Source organism: Mugil cephalus, chromosome 16, assembly GCF_022458985.1.
Source record: "Mugil cephalus isolate CIBA_MC_2020 chromosome 16, CIBA_Mcephalus_1.1, whole genome shotgun sequence".
NCBI lineage: Eukaryota > Metazoa > Chordata > Actinopteri > Mugiliformes > Mugilidae > Mugil > Mugil cephalus.
In genome coordinates, this window is record NC_061785.1 from 2,009,882 (window position 1) to 2,030,352 (window position 20,471).

The 20,471-nt window shown below is 45.3% G+C and overlaps 2 protein-coding genes across 6 annotated transcripts in view; both read right to left on the minus strand.

The window, feature by feature from the left end:
- The window catches only part of cep131 (centrosomal protein 131), a 28,194-nt gene extending 23,145 nt beyond the window's left edge, over positions 1-5,049 (minus strand). For 3 of the 5 annotated variants that reach the window (XM_047609513.1, XM_047609514.1, XM_047609512.1), the window contains exons 1-6: positions 4,883-5,049; positions 3,909-4,103; positions 3,694-3,788; positions 2,243-2,390; positions 1,140-1,270; positions 710-814 (exon numbers count right to left, since the gene is read on the minus strand). In XM_047609513.1, the coding sequence (XP_047465469.1) occupies positions 710-814; positions 1,140-1,270; positions 2,243-2,390; positions 3,694-3,788; positions 3,909-4,091 (662 nt within the window). In that variant the 5' untranslated portion in view covers positions 4,092-4,103; positions 4,883-5,049. The remainder of the gene's footprint in view (positions 1-709; positions 815-1,139; positions 1,271-2,242; positions 2,391-3,693; positions 3,789-3,908; positions 4,104-4,882) is intronic. The other 2 variants (XM_047609516.1, XM_047609515.1) reach the window with 1 other exon arrangement.
- Positions 5,050-5,253: 204 nt separating this feature from the next.
- Positions 5,254-20,471, minus strand: part of rnf213b (ring finger protein 213b) — a 37,167-nt gene continuing 21,949 nt past the window's right edge. Inside the window, exons 37-65 of the mRNA XM_047609511.1 lie at positions 19,604-19,807; positions 19,317-19,504; positions 19,114-19,234; positions 18,461-18,561; positions 17,967-18,143; positions 17,736-17,881; positions 17,511-17,610; positions 17,306-17,417; positions 16,415-16,619; positions 16,137-16,324; positions 15,244-15,366; positions 14,845-14,946; positions 14,522-14,764; positions 13,653-13,737; positions 13,539-13,573; positions 13,343-13,446; positions 13,107-13,251; positions 12,002-12,158; positions 11,821-11,915; positions 11,497-11,736; positions 10,264-10,396; positions 10,095-10,178; positions 9,072-9,255; positions 8,755-8,956; positions 7,999-8,076; positions 7,266-7,463; positions 7,024-7,113; positions 6,367-6,545; positions 5,254-5,901 (exon numbers count right to left, since the gene is read on the minus strand). Of these exons, the coding sequence (XP_047465467.1) occupies positions 5,766-5,901; positions 6,367-6,545; positions 7,024-7,113; positions 7,266-7,463; positions 7,999-8,076; positions 8,755-8,956; positions 9,072-9,255; positions 10,095-10,178; positions 10,264-10,396; positions 11,497-11,736; positions 11,821-11,915; positions 12,002-12,158; positions 13,107-13,251; positions 13,343-13,446; positions 13,539-13,573; positions 13,653-13,737; positions 14,522-14,764; positions 14,845-14,946; positions 15,244-15,366; positions 16,137-16,324; positions 16,415-16,619; positions 17,306-17,417; positions 17,511-17,610; positions 17,736-17,881; positions 17,967-18,143; positions 18,461-18,561; positions 19,114-19,234; positions 19,317-19,504; positions 19,604-19,807 (4,155 nt within the window). The 3' untranslated portion in view covers positions 5,254-5,765. The remainder of the gene's footprint in view (positions 5,902-6,366; positions 6,546-7,023; positions 7,114-7,265; positions 7,464-7,998; positions 8,077-8,754; positions 8,957-9,071; positions 9,256-10,094; positions 10,179-10,263; positions 10,397-11,496; positions 11,737-11,820; positions 11,916-12,001; positions 12,159-13,106; positions 13,252-13,342; positions 13,447-13,538; positions 13,574-13,652; positions 13,738-14,521; positions 14,765-14,844; positions 14,947-15,243; positions 15,367-16,136; positions 16,325-16,414; positions 16,620-17,305; positions 17,418-17,510; positions 17,611-17,735; positions 17,882-17,966; positions 18,144-18,460; positions 18,562-19,113; positions 19,235-19,316; positions 19,505-19,603; positions 19,808-20,471) is intronic.

Genomic DNA, 20,471 nt, shown 5'->3' on the forward strand with positions numbered 1-20,471 from the left:
TCACTTAAACTTGTACATATTTTTATATATTTTTTTACATTGATGTGTGTTTTCCTATTCTAACTTATTCTACATATTCTTATTGCCTACATTGCTCTTTCTTCTTCTACACTTTGAGCAGGAGCTGCTGCAACGAAAACCTAATTTGCCCCTGGGATAAATAAGGTAATTGTGATTACACGATATAAGAGAAGCTGTAGAGTAGAGAACATCTCAGCTTTCAGAAACCACCGTAATTTTTCTGGCAGCTCAAACTGTGACATAATTAACCTGAGACCTGAGCTTTTTGGTTTGTTTGGTACCTGAGAACTATAAAAACTATGCGTCGTCTTTGAACAGGAAGTAGTTTTTAAAAAAGAATTATGTCCTCATGTGTGGACACATATATAATTAGTATAAATATTATATCAATAATGTGCAAATAGCAAAACTGTAAATAATGAAGTCCCTGAGTGAGTACTTGGCTAATTACTAATTACGTTACTATTTACTACTATTTATATGAACATAAATAAACAAGAAGAGGTTTTGTGCCTCGTGCACTTTTGTTTTCACACCAACTAGTATCTAGTCATGAGGATAAAAGTTCAAATGAACCAGAATAAGAAGCTGAAACAAACCTAAAACTTAACGTCCCCGTGCGAGGACGCAGGGTCTGAACGACTGAACCCAGGTGAGAGTTTAGTTTTTTTTTATTTCGGGGACGTACTTGAAGGTCGGCTTCTGGTTGGAGCTCTTCGGCGTCAGCGGCTTCTCCGAGTAATTGTTGTGCAGGATGGTGGTGACGGAGTTGCCCACGGCTCCTTTGTTGCTCCTGGGAAACACAAAGCGAAACGGACGATGAGGAGGCGGACGGGAGACAGAAGTGAAACCCCACACACTGGCCCTCCTCCACCCCGGCCTCCTCCACCCCGGCCTCCTCCACCCCGGCCTCCTCCACCCCGGCCTCCTCCGGGCGTCGTGGTAACCGACACCGCGCACAGATTCCCTCCTCTGGCTGCGTTCGTGGGAGACGAGCTCTGGAGTGTGTGGGTGGAATTCCTGGCGCTCGTATCAGCTGTGGTGATCAGACACCTGGACGTCGTGTGTCCGTGGGACAGAGAGACAGAGACAGACAGAGACATAGAGACGCTTCCCACCTGTTGTTGGCGGTGAAGGTGGCGGCCAGAGCGATGCCCGGCTCCCGTCTCTTCGGGCCCGTGGGCGAGTCCACGCTGCCGGTGCTGCGGGAGCTGGACTGGACGGGGGGGAAGGTTCTGGGCTGGTCGTCCTGGAGACGAAGAGGAAACTCTTTGAAAAGAAAATCCCATCTCGCGCCGTTCTTTAGTTGCACATATGTAACTACAGAAACTGGAGAGAAACTGGTTTCGCGTGACTAGTCCTGCAAGACCGAAAAACCCAAAACGTGACAGAAGCTTCAACTGTGACGACAGAGAAGAGACGACACACGAGAAAAGTGATAACAGACGATAAAACCAGCTGGAAGTCTCAGATTAAACATTTCAAGATGCGTCGCAGAAAAGTCTGTTTAATGAAGCAAAACAGACTCTGGATCATAAATTAGAAGTCGCATAAGGACAATATATTCACTGATCACGTTACAAACGAACACGGATTATTGATTTATGGAGCAGGACACCGGCGTCACACACACTCATTATTCTCATTATTCTCACAGTCAAGACTCATAAAACTCAAACATGTCTCGGAATTTCCCAAAACAAATCCTATTCAAAGCAAAAACCAATGTCCTACCACAAAACTTCCAAAAACTATTCACTGGAGGAAGGAGGGGTCATAATTTAAGGGGAAAATTAAACTACAGAAAACTTAGGAAACGCACAACGAGGAGCAAGGAGGACGTTCTGTGTTTCAATCTGTGGCGTTAAATTATGGAAGAGTTTGGAGGCGACGCTGCAGGAATGTGAAGCAAATATAAAACAGCTTAAAAACAAATATTTATATATTTTTATAGAGAGAGAGAGGATTTTTACACGGTTCATAAAATGAAGACAGTGTTTGACCAACACTCAGCGTCTACTGTCATTTATTTATTTTATTATTTTAATGTGTGTATGTGCTTATAAATATGTATTTTTAATTTACTGTTGTAAATGTTCACTGTGTCTGTTCCTGTTGGATAATTTTGTTTCCTTTTGTTTGTTTTTTTTACATATTTGAAATAAGGAAGGAGGGAACTCTCTGTACGTTGTGCAGTCTTGGGGTTTGTGTTGGTCAGTACCAGGATGTTCCAGGTGGTTCTGTCCGGCGACGTCTTGCTGAGACTCGCCAGCTTCTTGCGTCCGTCCGAGCCGCTGTCAAACAGGGCCAGGTAGTCCTCGCTCTGGTCCTGACTGAGACGCACAAACCACACACTGTTATCTGGGAGTCTGGGATGAGAAAATAAAAAAAAACAAAGCATTCGCGTGGACAGATTCTCCCGGGACGAGGACGAGGACGAGGAAACATATTTGGTCAGATGAAGCCAAACCATGAAATTCTCCGGGTTTAACATTCATGCAAACAGGTCATTTAAACACCTCAACAAGAAGCAGAATGTCATCCCCTCCTCTTCTACCCACAAGCTCTGGGATTCAGTATGTAGCAGCTGAGCGTGTGTTGTGTGTGTGTTTTTTTTTTGGGGGGGGGGTTAGTCCATGTAAATGCGTGCACATGTTGATCCCGATGTCATCGAGCCTTCAAATAGCCTCCTCACATCCCGAGGCACAGATGCAGGGTGACCTCCTGTCTGGCCGGGCCTCTGCTGGTATCTGGTCTGAGCCGGGGGGGGGGGGGGGGGGGGGGGCAGCTGGCCCCACCACTGAAAAGCAATCTGACAACACTATTCAGGACGCACATTCCTCTACTTTCTGCTTTACAAGTGAGTGATGCACGGAGGGGAGGAAGCCGAGGAGGGAGGGAGGGGGGGAGGGGGGGTATTTAGAATCTCTTTAAATTTAAAACCCCTCGGCTCTGCATCCTCAGAGGCAGCGAGTGGAGGGAGGAGGGGGGGGGGGAGGGGGGGTGACGGCAGCAGCTGCCGGACAATAGACCCAGACCGTGCACACGCACACACACTTTTTCTTTCACCGGCTCCCGTTGGAGGGGGTAACCTGACCCCGAAGGTCCGGGGCCCTCCCCCCCTCCCTCTCCAAAAAGGGGGACAAAGAAAGTCCCTGCAACCCTGCAACCCACGACCCCGGCGACAGCCACCCAGCCTCCCTCCCTCCAGCCTTTATGATGCGGGAGCTGCCATTGTTCCGGGTCGATGCTGCAGCTCCGGGGCCGCCAGCTGTTGCTCGTCGCCGGGGCGGAGAGAGGCCCTCGGGTTTTAAAGAGCAAAAGGCTCCACGCGGAGACACTTTATCGAAAAAGAGACATGGCCGCATTCTTTCCCGTCGTTTTTACACAAAAACACGTCCTTCGTGTTTCAGAGGCGCGTGCGCGTTACTGTAAAGGTCACGGAGCAGCAGCAGCAGATCTTGCATCAGCACATACTGTACTATATACAACTCAGTGTGTCAATGTCGGCGATAAGAAGTGAGGAAGGTCGGTTAAACCGGGGGGGGGGGGCTGTCAAACGCACAGGCCGACCTGCAAAGTGCAAAAACGTTAAAGAAACTCTCTAAATGCATGTGCTCTTCTTGGCACTAAAGCAAATGTAAATGCTCTTATGTGACTGGTCCTTTGCACCTCAGACTGATGTTGGCCGGCTGGTTGACCTGCGTGGTGCTGTTGGACCTCCTCAGGTTCTTGACGGAGCGGGAGCCGCCGAAGCCGGCGTCGCCCTGTGGACGCCGAGACAAAAATCACAATCTGAATATGGTGCACACATGTGGACAAATCCTCACCCGTGCATCTTTACTCGATCACACGAAAAACAATGTGCAGCTGTGGACGGTTCCTACCAGCGTGTTGCGTTTCCCTCTGCCGTCGCTCGCCACAGACACAGACACAGAGCGGGAGAAGAACTTCCCCGTCGAGGAGCCGCCGCCGCCGGGACGCCTGCTCATGGGGAGCTGGGAGCCCGACAGGCTGAGGTCCAGGGCATCGCCTGCAGGGATGGAGGACGGGCTGCGCGTCGTATGCATCCTCTAGAAGAGCTGCAAGACACGTCAAATCACATTAAAAACTGTGCCCTGGGAGTTCAGTTCAATTCAACCACAGCAACAACCACAACAACAACAGAGGAAATTACAGCCACTTTCCCACTGACTGTGTTGTCTCCCACGGTAACTAACAACAAAACCACCAGTGGTATTTATACAACAGCTGGGAGATGCACAAACTGTTGTTCTATGCTTTAATTACAACAATACAATAAAAAAAAAAATAGAAATCTGTAAGTAAAAGCCACAGAATCCTACTTAGTGTTTCCATAGTTTATATATTAGCAGGTGGATAATAACAATAATAACAACCATACATTTTATTTTAGGAGCCTTTCTGGGACTCAGAGTCGCCACACATTAAAACAAAGAAGCTCTGTGTTCTGTCTGTTATCTTGCATCTATCCCATTTGAATAAACAAGCCTGATATTGGGGCAAAGTGAAGCTTATTAATACAAACAAGGCAGAAATTCGTAGCCTTTAAAACAAGCTAACAGTCGTTACTGACGCGTTATTTGGCCCCAAACTTGGCAACGACTTGTTTTTTCCCCAAATATCGCAAATTGGAAGGAGCAGAACAATAGCCTAAATTATCATTAAACCCCCCAAGACATCGATAAAGGTTATTTTTAATCGTTATTACAGATTAAGTGACAGAGATTTAAAAACCGCTGTTTTTTTAAATGGACTCTGGTCTGAGCCTTTTTAAGCTAACAGTTTATCTGGAAATAACCGCTGCTGCTGAGAAAAAAGACAGTTTATAAGTACTTACTTCAAAATCTGGATGTCCCCATAACTGAAAAGACGTAGGTTGTGTTTTTATTGATTTGTTTTTCTTGCTCAGTGAAAGTCCTCCGCTCTCAACGGGAATCCAAATAACGCGTAACCTCATCTCTGTGGTAACAACACAGATAGTCCCCGCCCCTCTCCCCCAGTCATGACCACTGATTGGTGGAATCAAACTAGCGTTTTTCTATACGTGCCCCTTATTGGCTGCGGAGGGCTGTCAATCTTATCCTCTTGCTTCCAAGGGGCGTGCCTCCACCCACGGTTTGGTTGACTTTTCAAAAGGGAGGCGTGATGGTGAATTTTTTAGCGTTGCCAGTGATGGAAAACACAGGACAAAAAAGAAAAGAAAAGCCGTTCATTTATTTATTATTTATTTATTATTCCCTCTTTAACGGATTGGACATGATAATGATTTAGTCCACAAGTCCCAAACATACGTCCAGCCAGTGTAATTTTCACACTGAAACTGTGAAACTTACACAGAAAACTGTAATTTTTAAAAGAAAAAGAACTTCTATTTGTCCTAATTTGTCCACTGTTTTAGAAAGTGGACAGAGCATTCACACTGAGGCCAGGGACTAAACAGGAGACAACAATGACCCCTAATTGCACTTATTATTCTTAAATTCTCTTTCATTAAGTGTCTCAAGTTTCTTAAATGTAAATATTTTTCTATTTTACTGGTTCTTCAGCACTAAAACAAAAAAAAAAACTATTACTATTTGGTCATCATCGTCTCATCTTCCTGGTCCGGCCTCGCTTTGCAACAAAATGAGATTTAATCTAAAAACCGTCATCATTTGCAATATTTACACATCAGAAAGGCACATTTGAGGAGAGTCTCTTCATTAATCTGGAATCTATTTCTATCTTTTGAACTCCACGGCCGCCCTCCACACGTCAGCTCCTCGTCCCAGGGTGATGTCCTCCGGGAAAGAGTCCAGCTCCAGCAGAGGTGGAAGGTTCTTCTTGTCCATGTGGTTCTCTAAGGTGGATCTGATGCTGATGGAGGGAGAGAAAACAACTGTTAGCGCTGCTATCCATTGTTTCCCCGACATGCATTCCTATTCACATCCCAGCCCAGCTGCAGCTTCAATGGGAGCGACCTGTGGCAGATACAACTTAAGCTGCTTTCCCCTGACAGATGGACGCCCGGAGGGGTCACGCTCTGCTCCTGGAAGTCAAAAGGCTCCGAATCCCCTGGGGGAGCGTGGGGGGGGCGAGACCTCCACACTTTACTCTGATTAAAGCTGTCAATGCATTCCTGTAGACTAAGGGTGGAGGCGTCTGAAGTGACAACAGGCACACTTTGGCTAAACCGGGGGAATAAACGTCAATGACGGGAATGTTTTGTGATGATTGTTTTACCTTTTGGTTTGTTACCTCCCACAAAAAAAAAACACAAACTAACAAATGGTGGATTAGTTTTTCCCTGCAGAGGGGTGAATGCAAATGGCTTGTGCTTACTCCCAGTGTGGCTGGTAATCCCCGTCGGGCACGGCCGTGTTCGTCTTCAGCAGCAGAATCTCGTGCAGCTCCAAGCAGAAAGCGTCCACATCTGTTCGCGAGAGGAAAACCTTCAGCTCTTTCCTCTGCTCCTCCGACAGCTTCTCCTGGAACGACGGGGGCAGCTTCTGAAACGGGTCCTGGAAACACAACACGAGTTACATGCAACTGGAGTTTGTGTTCACTCTCCTTAATAATCATGCATTCTTCACGTGTCATTCCCATTTGGACCAGAAGAATTTCATTGAACAGAGAAACATGTTTCTACTCTGTGCACAAGACAACAAACTCTTTGACTCTTGACTCTTGAAAACACATCGCGCTCTTCTTCCGAACCTGAATCTCTTTCCCAGTGAGGAATTCTTCACGCTGCGTTTTTATTGGGGTCAAACTGTGGGCGCCTGGCGTGTCGGGCGGACACACTTCCAACGGATTACGGCCCGGGGAGAATTTAACTCTGTGCTGTGGTTTGGGGTCACGAGTGAAAGCACACACTCGCAAAAGCAAATCACGTGGGCGTCGTGGGTGGAGTTTCTCTCACGCATTCATTTATTCTTATTATATTTAAGGACGCTGTGTGTTACAGCTCATTTTTCTGATATTTTTATTAGTACTTACTTGCTTCCTGTTCAGCATAAGCTCAGACTTCCAACAAGTCAGGAGCTGCCAGGTGTATATGCTGTGTTCCAGTTTGCTCTCCCCGAGACTCTGAAATCAAACAGCAGTTTAAACGTTATTCAGGTCTCCTGTCCGTGGTCATAATGCTATGGCTGATCTGACCGCCAGCTGTGACTCTGCCTCCGTCTGTATGTGTCAAGCTAACGGAGCGTCTGACCGAGGGCTAGACTGAGGCTCGGTACCTTGTCCACGGTGTTTGAGATCTGGCTGCCCATGTGCAGGGAGTCGGTGAGGAAGGACAGGAGCTTGGTCTGGCCCCCCCCGCCCGCCTTCCCCAGGAACCGGAGTCCGATCTCCACCACGAACACGGCGTCGCACACGTCGGTGTAGGAACGCAGGACGGTCTTCATGGCTCCGCTCACCGAACCCTTCAGAGGCTCCTGAAGCACAGAGACACAGAGACCGGAGGGGTCAGTCTACTTCCTGGAAGTTCAGGCTTGGTTATAGACTCGAAAAGGGGGTCAGTCTACTTCTTGGAAGTTCAGGCTTGGTTCTAGACTCTAAAAAGGGGTCAGTCTACGTCCTGGAAGTTCAGGTTTGGTTCTAGACTCTAAAATTAAAATGTAAATTAAAGTTTATTTGATTTACTAAACGTAAAGTGGATTAACGTTTGGGCCTTTAATGTAACAGAGAGAGACGTGAAGGAGAAACCAGTGGTTATTGGGTTCATGGAAAAGAACGAGTTCTTGCAAATGAAGAAGAAGAAGGAGGAGGAAAAAGGAGAGAGGGATGGAGGAGAAGACGGGTAATGAAAGAAAGAAGAAGACTGACATTAACAGTAAAAGAAAGGCTCCTTTTTCCATTTTTCTTCAGTTCTGGGTTTAAAAATAAAAAATCTAACGTCAGTTGTTCTCACAGGTTTTGTTTCTGGTTTTAAAAGCAAACTTTAAAAATTAAAAAACTTGTTGATTTTACCTGATGAATCTTTTTTCGGACCTCGTCTAGAACCACAGAGAAGTCCTGCAGGTGTCTGTTCAGGTACCTCGACGTGTCCTGATGCAGATCAGAGAGGACAGAGAGTGTTGGTCAGAAGAATATTACCCCCCCTCCCAAAATAAAAATAAATAAAGATGGAATAAAGATGGAATAAAGATGGATCTTTAGGGTCTGAATAGGAACGTATATGAGGTGTCCTCCTAAAACTGTTCACGTCCAGAGACTCAAGGTTTGATTCAAGGGTGAAACCTTCTAGAGACGGATGTTAAGACTGAAAAAGAAAATCCTAATTCATCCCCTAGATGTCATACGGGGTCAGTCATGCATTGTTTCTTGGGAATCCAGAAAATGAAAACATTTCTGGAAGGTGGTGCATGATCTGGTGCATGATCTGACTGTCAATGAGGTGGAAACTCCTCTTGATAATAAACCAAGTCCTCTTTGGTTCAGAGGAATCGCAATAATATCCTACCGAGCAAAGATATGCATCCTACTCAGCTGGTATCAGCAAAGACCAAAAGTCTTGAATGAAAGTTTGTGCATGCGGCTCAGATCTTTGGGAGGTTATGGGAACAGCTTATGGACTCATCATAGCAGGGTTCAGTCTGGAAACTACATAAAAACGACGAACTGTGGCCATGGACCGACTGGATTTACTTCTCTTATTTTGTGGAAAAGATAAAAGAAGAAAAGAAAAGAAACATGTGCAGCCGTGCGACTGGTTCAGGTCTTTACCGCCTGGATGAGTGGTTTTCCAGCCAGGAAGCGACGGACCAGCTGGGTCTGGACGGCCGTCAGGTCGTAGCTTCTGTCCGTCTCGCCGCCTTTCTTCAAAGTGTAGTGGCAGTTTGCTAAAACCAGCGGCAGCAGCTCCCGCTCTGGGTGGCACAGAGTCAGCTGGGTCTCTGAGATCCTCTCGAGGGGAAGGCTGTAGTCACTGAGGACGCGAAACAGCAGAATGACGCTTAGGCTCATTGGTGATTCTAAATCCTCGTTAAAGATGCAGCTTTGAGGCTTTAGATCAACACCAGCTCCCCAAAGAGACCCCTCACCTGTCCTCGTGGCGGCTCACTCTCCTGGCTTCCCTCACCAAACTGTTGTGAGCCTCCGACAGGAAGTCGATGAGCGTTATGAGGCAGGAGCCCGGTCCGCGACGACTCGGCGTCAGATACTCCCCGGAGCTCTCGACCGTCACCTCCACGTCGCACAGGTTCACGTCCACGCCCAGATCTGCTGCTGTAAACATATAACATATATGCAAACACAGAGGCGTGGATTATTCTCAATAAAACAGGACCCGTGGGAACAGAGAAGCAAATCATGCACATGTTTTTTGGGGGAATTGCCATAAACTGCAGCCATTTAGGAACGATATGCAGTAACTGAGGATATTTTGGGTTATGCAGTACCTGAGGAATACAAAGTTCTGAATCTAGGACACATAAAAGTTTGTTATGAGACAGAAACTTTCCACTAGATGTTTCTTTTAATTGAATTTAGAGCTGAGAGCAAACTTAAGTCTGCATAGAGAAGCACAGAAAAGATGGTGGACACAATAGACTGTATATAAATATGGACGCCACAGCTCCTGCATAGACTGTATATAAATATGGACGCCACAGCTCCTGCATAGACCGTATATAAATATGGACGCCACAGCTCCTGCATAGACCGTATATAAATATGGACGCCACAGCTCCTGCATAGACTGTATATAAATATGGACGCCACAGCTCCTGCATAGACTGTATATAAATATGGACACCACAGCTCCTGCATAGACCGTATATAAATATGGACGCCACAGCTCCTGCATAGACCGTATATAAATATGGACTAAATATGGACTAAATACGTCTAAAACCAAGTTTCTAACATTTAGCTTTTTTTATTTTATGTTTTTATTTTTCTAGCTAAGAAATATGCCTCATAAGAGAAACTAGTGGGTAGTAGCGGTAGTAGAAGCTTTAATGTTTACTATTAAGTCAGCGCACAGTAGCTTATGATCTACTCTGTGATAAGACTGAGGCATCTACAGATTAGTGAGAGTTAAATGTTTGCAGGCTCATGCTTACAGTTGTTTTCCACCTCTTTTCTGAGGCTGTTCCACACGTCGAAGAACCTGTGGACTCTCTCCACCAGCATCTTCTTCTGGAAGCCTGAAGACGGCGAGAAGAGACAGTTTGTGTTTTTGTTTCTGCTGCTGGTGTGTGCGTCGGGTGTGAAGGTGAAATGTTGACATACCTGCTGGTATCTGCTGTAACATCTGTGCTATGGTTGGAGCCGTAGAATCTGACTTCAGGGGAAACACCCTCAGCAGGTCTGACTGTAAAGCTGCCAGCTCAGGTAATTGATGCAAATGCCTCACGCATGGTATCTAAACACACACAAACTCTTCAGGTCAGGTGATGAAAACACAACTTGACACCAGTTTCTGAAGCAGATAACATGAAAAGATTAAAACCGGTATATTCACTGACAAAAGACGGCCTCAGCCTCAGTTTCAGTAAAGCCGTGGACTCAGGTTTGAATTGAGATTTTATTGTATTTTTGTCTCTGTTTTTTTTTTTATTTCTTTTTATTAACGTTTTATAAGTAATCATATTTTTCTAGCCTCCCAGCTAACAGTAGTTCTTCCTAGCTTACTAGCCTCGCAGCTAATAGTAACCCTTCCTAGCCTCCCAGCTAATAGTAGCTCTTCATAGCCTTCCAGCTAATAGTAGCCCTTCTTAGCCTCCCAGACAACAGTAGCTCTCCCTAGCCCCAAAGCTAATAATAGCTCTTCCTAGCTCCCCAGCCTCCCAGTTAACAGTAGCTCCTCCTAGCCTCCCAGGTAAGAGTAGTTCTTCCTAGCTCCCCAGCCTCCCAGCTAATAGTAGCTCCTCCTAGCCTCCCAGCTAAGAGTAGTTCTTCTTAGCTTACTAGCATTGCAGCTAATAGTAGCTCTTCATAGCCTTCCAGCTAATAGTAGCCCTTCTTAGCCTCCCAGCTAATAGTAGCTCTCCCTAGCCCCAAAGCTAATAATAGCTCTTCCTAGCTCCCCAGCCTCCCAGCTAACAGTAGCTCCTCCTAGCCTCCCAGGTAAGAGTAGTTCTTCCTAGTTTACTAGCCTTGCAGCTAATAATAGCTTTTTTCTAGCTTACTAGCTAATAGTAGCTCTTCAAAGCTTCCCAGCCAACAGTAGCCCTTCCTAGCCTCCCAGCTAATAGTAGCTCTTCCTAGCTTCCTAGCCTCCCAGCTAATGGTTTTTCTTCAAGGCTTCGGAGCTAAAGCAAGTGCAACTTTTTGGTCCAGGCACAGGAGACAACCCACTCTCCACCACCAGAGTCAAACCGATCAGAAAATACTGCACGACTATTTCACTTCTCCCACAAAGAATAAAGAATAATCTTGCTTCAAAAGATGATTTAAACCTTTGCCAGAGAATCAGGGGCAAAGCTAATCAGTTGATCTGATATATCATAAAATAATCGATACCTTCTTAAGGAACAAGTTGAGCAGAGGTACGCAGTCACGTTCTCCCACGAGCTGAGTGAAACGCTCCACGGTCATGGTTTCGGGCAGAGACCAGATTGAGGAGTGATTCGTGGGGCAGTCTGAGGGGAGGTGCAACATCTCCCCAGGGTCCTTGAAGAGCAGAGTCACGAGGGGACCTGGATTGAGTCCATCATCACCACTGATACTCTCCTGAGCGTCACTCAGATTCTTCTGCAGGTTCTAAAAGCAGACAGAGGAAACAAGAAATGTCAAAATGTCTTCCTTCCACTTGTAGCTTGGACTGATTTAAACTGAACTCCTTACTTTGACCACGGGGTTGATGAAAGAATCACAGACGAGCTTTTCCCACTGCCGCCGTTCTTGTCTGGAGGAGAAGTCGTGTCTTGCACCGCGGGAACCTTCACCAACGTTCAGCAAACTTAATATCACATATTTTTTTTTTTTTTACATGCCACATGGAAACAGAAGGATAAAGGTGACTGACCTGCGGTGAATCTGGTCAGAATCAGATGGACTGTAACCGCCGTGTTGTCTATGTTCTGACTCAAAGTCTTCCCCAGCTCCGTCATGTCCTTCTCAAGGTGAGCCCACAGGAAGCTGAAGACATCGTTTGGCCTGGGGTGGATCATTTCACCAACTCCCTACAACAACAAAAAAAAGCAACAAAAGAGCATGATGGGATCTTTCAAAAACCAGTGTTGACTTTTTCTATAACCTGTTTGCTTTTCTTGCTTTACTTCCTGTGTTTTCCCGCCAAGGATTGTTTGGTTTCTCCTTGTGTGCTCCACCCTCGGTCTCACCTGTGCCTCATTAAGGCACCTTTAAAGTACTGCAGGACCTTGATGCAGACGGATTTTTCTGTGACTTGAACCACACCAGACGAATAAAGAGTCTGTGCGGTTTCTTTTTTTCACTTGTGTGGACGCCTGATATGAAAACGATGATGTCATCGCCTCGTTCCTATAGCCTCCAACGTCTCATAACAACAACAAACTACATCAGTGATGGACTACAGACTTGTGACTGTGCTGCATCGGATATTGATGCTTGTTGGGCGGTTAGGCCGTGCAGGGTTGATGTGCATGCTCTGCCTCTCCTTCCTCTTCTTTTTAGCTGGGTTTTTGTAGCAGGAACAGCGCCACACATAGGCCTGGGGAAAGTACTACCACTGTCTAAAACTAGATGTGGTTTTGCAATAGAAACAATGCCAAGGAAAACCTGAGACGATAAGATTGTTTTGGTATGTGTGGACTTTACTATTCTATTTACACCTCTCAGTCGGGTTAATTTCTGTTTCCACTTCCTGCTGCACTTTCAACGATGGCAAATAAATCGTCTGCACTTGTCTGCATCTCTAAATTCCCTCAGTGAACCTTAATGATTCTTCAATGATCCAAAACAACCACTTCAAAAATTGCAGACACGAAGATGCAGCTGGAAATACTAAACTGAAAGCACACTACTACCAAGTGGTGCCAGGTGGACGTCAGCTACAGTGTTGGGTTGGGCGAAGGTGTGTGAATGTATTGTCCTGCCCTTCCCTGTATCAGTTTGCTTCTCTATGAGCTCAGATTCAGATGAAGTCTCACTCTCTGGTGTCTTGTGGCGCCCTGAAGCATGGCGAGGTGCGTCAGCAGTCGCAGGATGCACGACTGAGTCAAGGTCATCTGTCTCTCGGGGGCTTCGGACCTTCGATGAGCGTCTCCCAGAATGTGTCCGGTCCGAGTCTGATCGCTGACAATTCACACAAACATGCAGATACTAAATTAAACACAAGGATCTGAAAGAAACATCTTATCAGCTGCTTCGTGGAACATGGTGATACCTGTTGTCTGTGTGTTGAGTAAAGCCTTGGACTGGATTATGTTGTAATCCACCAATTTGAATCCCACAGTCAGGGCATCTTGATGTGACAACAGGTCTTCCACACTAAGGGACAGCATATGTAATATGATTTTAATTCATGTTATTTATTTATTTATTTATTTGTCAATGCTTGATGTTAAGAAAAGACTCCTTACCTCTCCCACAAAGCAAGGGTGTCCCTTTGCGCAGGCTAAAAAAATAATGAAACAGACGTCATTTTTAAAATCTGTTAAAGTCAATTAGTTAGTTTCATATTGTAAGATACTTACTGTACATCTGCAGTCTCTGGTCTTTGCTCAACCACTGTCTGGCTTCGTTTGTGTGATCGTCTGCCATGGTTGGCAGGAAGGAGTTCTTGGAGGAAAAGATTAGAAGAAGTCAGATAAACATTCACCCTTCGACTAAAGAAGCTAAAAACCTGAAATCATTTTGGCCGGCGGACTCTCAAGAGTGAAAACTGTGTTGTCTTATAAGGAATCCTAAAAGTAGATCACAGAATAAAAGAGAGGTTCCTTTATTTCTGTTGTTTGTTTTTTTCAGTTTAATTTCTTGAAAAATGCACGGAACCTGGTCGAATCACGCAAAAAATCTTTATCGGCTTCGGTTGTTAATGACACAAATTCCTTCTAAAAGTTATGATCCTGACCCGTAACATTGTGGATATGAAGCATAATTTGAAGTGCATGGTTGTAGTATAATTTGAGGCTGCAGAGGGCAGTAATACAACCTGTAGCGTCACATGTCTAGATATCCCCAAAGAAGAAGGAAAAGAAGACGACTAAAAACAGGCGTTAACTCTGTAAAAGGTGATGAAATATTTAAATCACAGCCCTAATTTCTATGAAACGTTTACATTACAAAAACAACGAAAACCTACATTTCCCATAATGCAACACAGCTGCATTTTTAGTCTGATGCTCTTTGCCCTTTTTTTTAAACTTTCTAAAGCAGACTTCTGTAATAAATCAGCTTATTATGACGTGATCCAGGTTTTGTTGTCATTCAGAGCCACAGAGGAAACCACAGAACTGTCCACACCCTGAGAATTACTCGTCATCACATGTAAACTGACTTTTTACGCAGAAGAAATAGTGGATATAGCCCCTTTAAGAGCCAGCGTGAGCGGACGAGGCCTTACCGTGACGTTTTGCGGCTGGAAGGCTATCTGCTGAAGAGGAACCAGGAGAGCGTTTCCACTGAGAAGCACCGAGGTCAGATGGACCAGCAGCTCCAGGAGGGTTTGCCTCCGAGCCGACATATCAGGGCCGACGCGTAACCCTGAGGACGCGCTGCCGATCTGATTGGACAGAAGTGAGGTGCAGAACTCCCTGAACTCTGCAGCTCTGATGTTCCTGAGGAGACCTTTGAGCGCTGTCGTCTCCTGTAGATTCAGACGGAGGGTTTGGTGTTAATTTAATGATCATGTTTAAATCGGTAACCGTGGACAGGGTGAACACAGACCTGTGGCGTCGGGTGAATGTTGGGTTCATGGGATCTGAAGCGACAGGTGACTTGTCTGAACAAGGCCAACGCCACCAGGTTGTACTGAGGACCAGTCAGATCCTACAGAGAAAGAGACAGACGTGTATTATGAACAGACAGAAACAAACACAAACACAAAACACAAACAAACACCTCTTTATAGAGCGGTTGGCATGGCAACTGGTGGTCGCCATTATGTCACATCCTGTTTCTCTAGCATCAAAACTGACCCTCCAACATCCATCAACAACATGACTGAAACCATCCCTTTAAAAAACATGGAGGGGGTGGATCTTATCAGCATAAAACAAAAATGTATAATAATTTTATTAAATGTTAGAAAGTCTGAGACTTCCTGTTACCTCCGGACTCTCTCACCTTTAGCAGTGTCACAAAAGTGTCGGATTTGTTTTCCAGCAGAACCTGGCACACTACGTTTCTCATGGTTCTGTAAGGTTCCCCACAGCAGAGGAACTGGTCCACGGTAGCTGGAGTCATCCTCTTTGAGATCATTAAAAAAAAAAAAAAAAGGATTTTTAGAAAAGTTTCAAACCGCAAACACTGAACGTTGCATTTATAAGCAGAGAAGGGTACAGATACTGGCTAGCATGATGCTAACGGTGCTGATGCTAATGGTAGTAACCAGACTGATTTGGGTGCTTCACTTGGTACCAGTGAGATTATAATTAGCTTAGCCCCGGATGCTACACATGATGTCAGTGTCTCAGACCAAACGTTTGTCTAAAGTTTGTCTGGACTTCACCTCTAAAGATGCAACAAGGAGGAAACACCTGGAATTAGATTCAACATCTGTTTAGGATCAGATCAGGACTCAGAGTCAAAAACACTTGATCGGGATCAGGACGTCCCTGGTTGTGACTGTTGTCCAGATCATAGTATATTAAAAAAAAAAGGTGCACAAATGGGAAACCTCTGACTTTCTTGAAGGTTTCTTCCAGGCAACGTCTTCTAAATCAGCAGTTCCCAACGTGACGTAACCAGTGTGTCTCCCTGCATGTACAAGATGCAGGTTTCTAATGTGCACTGTTCTGGGATTCAACAGGAACGTCTTTAAGCAACTTGTTTGGGTCTCATGGATTAAACTAAGACCTGAAGAAGGTGCTTGGGTGAAGCGTCTTTGAGAATCTCTAGTTGGGTTTTGATAAAGTCTAGTCGGCCTCGTTTCAACACAAACACCTTTTTAAAGACTATCTGCTGCAGATCTACAGGAAAGAACCAAAGTGACCTAAGGGTCCTGGTTTGGGATTTACCTGAAGTCGAAGCAGCTCTGCCGGGAAGACCCACCTCCAGGCCGGACTGTTCATCAGGGTCAGTATATAGTCAGTGCTCGAGTACCTGTTCAGGGCTCTGAGCAGATAAACCCTGAACCAGTCATTACCGCTGTACTCACACACGGCCTTCACCTGCTGCAGGTACGGATCTGATGCCAACCCTGCACCTTTAAAAGCATCCCAGACACAAACAAGAAGTTAAAAAGCTTGTTCCACCTGTAATTCTCGGACAGTAAACATGTAGAACAGGCGCTGACCTGGAGCCGTGGCTTTCTCCAGCCGCTGGGCAGCAGAGCTCAGGCAGATTCTCAGCCTGGCTATGTTGAGGAGGAACTCTGACGGGTCCTCGTGTCTGTCCGGAGTCTGTTTCCTGGCGACTCTGCTCAGGAACCGGATTTCTTCTTGCGTTTGCTCTTCTCTTTGCTTCTCACCGTCCTTCGCTTGCGAGCACAAAAGAGAGTCCTGGTGCAGCGATAAACAAATGAATTACTATGACCTACAAACTTCCTGCAGAGGCAATGATCCACAGCAGTGGTTCCCAGCCTTACTTAGTAGGGAGGAACTATTCTGCAAACTTTACATCATAAACTGTTGTATTAGTTATTGTTATTTTTACTGACACATTCTCCCAGCTTCATAAATTCACTCCATCTTTCCGACTTCGATGAAGAAACGTCACCTTAGATGACGCCTTTGGGAAAACTCGACTTCTGATATCACAGTGTTCACGTTACAGTTCAACTCGAAGGATAAAAGATGAAGTTTGGTTCATTGTCACCGTTTCCTGAACATTTAAATACGTGCAGCAGATGTTTATTTTTATTTTGGAAGCAGTCATTTCTGAGTTTGACAACCCAAAGCTCTTTTTTCCCCAAGGTGTCATGAATGCAGCATCAGCCGGATCTCAAACAAGTTTTGAGACCCTACTTCTGATTGGCTGGTGATGTGAGCTTGGCGGGAAAGCTGCGTTACTCTCATTCCATTGGTGGATGAACTCGATTGACTGAACCTGACAATATCTCGCATCAACATTTCTTTTCTAAATGTTGTTGGTGACCTCAGATCAGACAGGATTCGGTGCAACCCCTGTGATCTCTAGCACCACTGATCTAAGGGACTAAGGGAGAAATTATTCTTTAATCGTTCACCTGGAAGCAGTTGACAAACAGCAGGTAGAGTTCAGTGTGGTCGTCTTGGTCCAGAAGATTCTCCTGCAGATTCTCCAGGTAGATCCGAATGTGAGCCTTGGCCTGGTCAAAACTGACAGACACAGAGACTTCAGAACGCGCTTGTTTCTTGTGTTTTCGTCCCTGTTTTCGAGCTCATCTGAATCAACCATTTAAACGTAGATACCTGTACTGCAGCAGCAGCTTGGGCAGCACCGACCGGACCACCGGGCTGTTATCAACACACTCCAGGAAGGGCGTGAGGTCTCTGGTCCTGTACTCGTCTCCTGCATCACACGCAAACAACGGGCAAACGTCTGGTCAGTCGCTGAATCGAGAACGTTTTTTTATCAGCGACTTATTCACCACCACTGACTGACTGAAAGATTGACTGACTGACTGACTGACTGACCGCTGGCGGAGACGAGCAGAGAGAAGAGCAGCTCCACCACGCCCTCTCCGGGCCGGTGGTTCTCCGAGAGACAGAACCGGGACACCACGTCCAGGAAGAAGGAGTTACAGCAGCGTCGGACGGCCGCCTGCTGCTGGAGCGCTGCCCTGAGGTCAGAAACAGACGTCACATACCGGCCTTAAAAGACACCTGCTTCTTTATTCCTAAAACGTGTCATTTTCTCGGACTCACTTGACGGCGCTGGACACAGTCGGGGTGAAGTCGGCGGGGAGGTCGTTCCTGCATTTAGGGCACGAGCGCGAGCGCTCAAGGCAGCGCCGGAGACATGGGCGGCAGAAGACGTGCTGGCAGGGGAGAACGCACGGATCCTCGAACTCCGACAGGCAAACGGAGCACTTAATGTCAAACCTTCAGAGGAAGAAAACACACGCTCATTAGTTTTATACGTTAGAAATTCTTCTTCTGTAAGTGCTTGTCCTCTAGATCTTTAGTTCAGGGGCCAGATGAGCTATAAATAACAAAAGAACTGCATTAGAAAACATTTTATTTTATTTATTAAGAAAAAGAAATGTTGTTCCTGCTTAGTTCTTGGCCTCATTGTTGGAATAGCAGTTTCTTTTACTGGAAAAATAATTCACTGTGATTTTTCTCCCTTTGCACATTGATCTGTACGTGGCCCCTGAACTAAAACGAGTGGAGTGAATGATGAATGTTTGGAGTCTGACCTCAGGTCTCTGCTGATACACTTTTTATGGAAAGAGTTGAGGATTCGGATCAGCTGCCGCAACGTCTCCTCGCTCCCGACATCAGGCCACTCCTCCATCAGCTGGAAGGAAGAGAAACCGTTCAAACATATAAATAAAGGTTTGTGTAAAAATAAAAGTTGCTTTTAGTTGGGATTTTCCAACAGAGGTCGTCTCTGAGAGTCCGTGTGCTTTTTCAAGTTATATATACTGTATGTATTTCAGGTTTGGACTCTAAATTAAATAAATAAATCTGTAAAGCAATGAATGAATAAGAGTTTGTATGATTTACTGAACAAGTAAATTAACGCTGGTGCTTTAATGTATGAAAAACTAAAGAGACGTAAAGGAGAAACAGTTTGATTCGTATAAAAGCAGAAGTTTTGGTAGCTGAATGTCTCTCTCAGCGTTTGTCTTGTGAATCTGGAGAAGCTCCAGGTTCATTTAGAGCTGAACACGATGATCAAACTTAGGCTCAGTAATAACGTTTTCTTATTAGTTTTACACTGAGGATTAAAAGCTTTTGTTTCTGGTTTTAAAAGGAAACGTGAAAATATCAAAAATAAATAAATAAAAAAACACAAACATTTTAAACTTTCCAGAAACATAAACTGAGGTAAAACACTTTAACGTACGTTCAGGTGAAAGTTAGAGTGTTGCAGAGCCAGATCCTTTAATTTCTGATCCTCCTGTTTAACTTTCAAAACCACGTGCTGGATGAAAGATGCGACCACCAGCATCCCACGCCAGAGTGACCTGACAGGAAATACATCGGATTATGAATGGAACCAAAGAAACTATTATTAATCTTCTTCTTTTAAATGTTGCAGACTCTGACCTGATGGAGTCCAGATGCTGCAGACAGCCAGGGCTGCAGAGGGCGCTGTACTTCTGACTGAACGCTCTGTCCAGACAGGGCTGCAGTAACTCCACCCTGCTCACAAACGACTCACACTCATCCAGAGAGGTCAGAGTCTGAAGTTTGGTCTGTTCAACACAGATACCGAGAGCTAAAACATCCTCCACCTGCAAAAAAAGAAAAATAAAAACAAAAAAAAGTTGTGAGTGGCTTCACAGTGCAACACATAAATAATCAGCTTACACAGGTGATGGGGGACGTCTCACCATATCCCGAGCGTCGCTCTGCGCCGCCCGCTGACAGACGTGTGCGGGGAGTTCGGGCTGGAGCTGGAATATGTGGCTGAGGGTGTCCAGTCTGGGGGCGACATGTTTGGCAGCTGCCATTATCCAGGCAGGAGACAGGGAGACGGCGGCGCCCGTGGACGTCTGGAGCTCGGAGACGCAGCCCAGCAAAGCTCTGGAGAACACCTGCGATTAAAGCGTTTAAAAGAGTCAATGCTTTTCTGAAAGAACACGCAATTCTTAGATCTGTTTCTTAAGTCCTTCACAGATTTAAAACGTGACAGAAGCTCCAACTCAGACCAGAAAACACAAAGATGTGCAACGGTACGATACCAGAGGACACCAGAGAAACCAGAGGTTCCACAAATCACTGGAGACCAACGAGGAACTTAAAAAGCTAAAGCTAAAAATTCTAAATCTGCATTTTGTCCTTGAATCTATGGAAATGAAGAAGAAGAAGAAGAAGAAGAAGAAGAAGAAGAAGAAGAAGAAGAAGAAGAAGAAGAAGAACTTTCTGACAGAGTTTGTCTTGTGGATCTGGAGGAGAACCAGGTTTATTTAGACCTGGACCAGTGTTCACGTTCTCTTTTTGGTTTAAGACTAGAGAATAAAAGAAATGTCTTTTTTTGTTGTTGTTTTTGGATTTAAAAATAAAACTCAAATAACCATTCGATTTTCTCTCTTTCGTTTCTGGTTTTAAAAGCAAACTGCAAATGCACCGAGTCAATAAAAAAAACATCAGTTTGAAGAACATCTCTTTCATAACTAAGCAAAATTATTTCAAAACTGACAAATCTCTGCTAAGGAGGTCAGATGTACTGAAGGTTTGTGTATAAAAATGTGTGCAAAC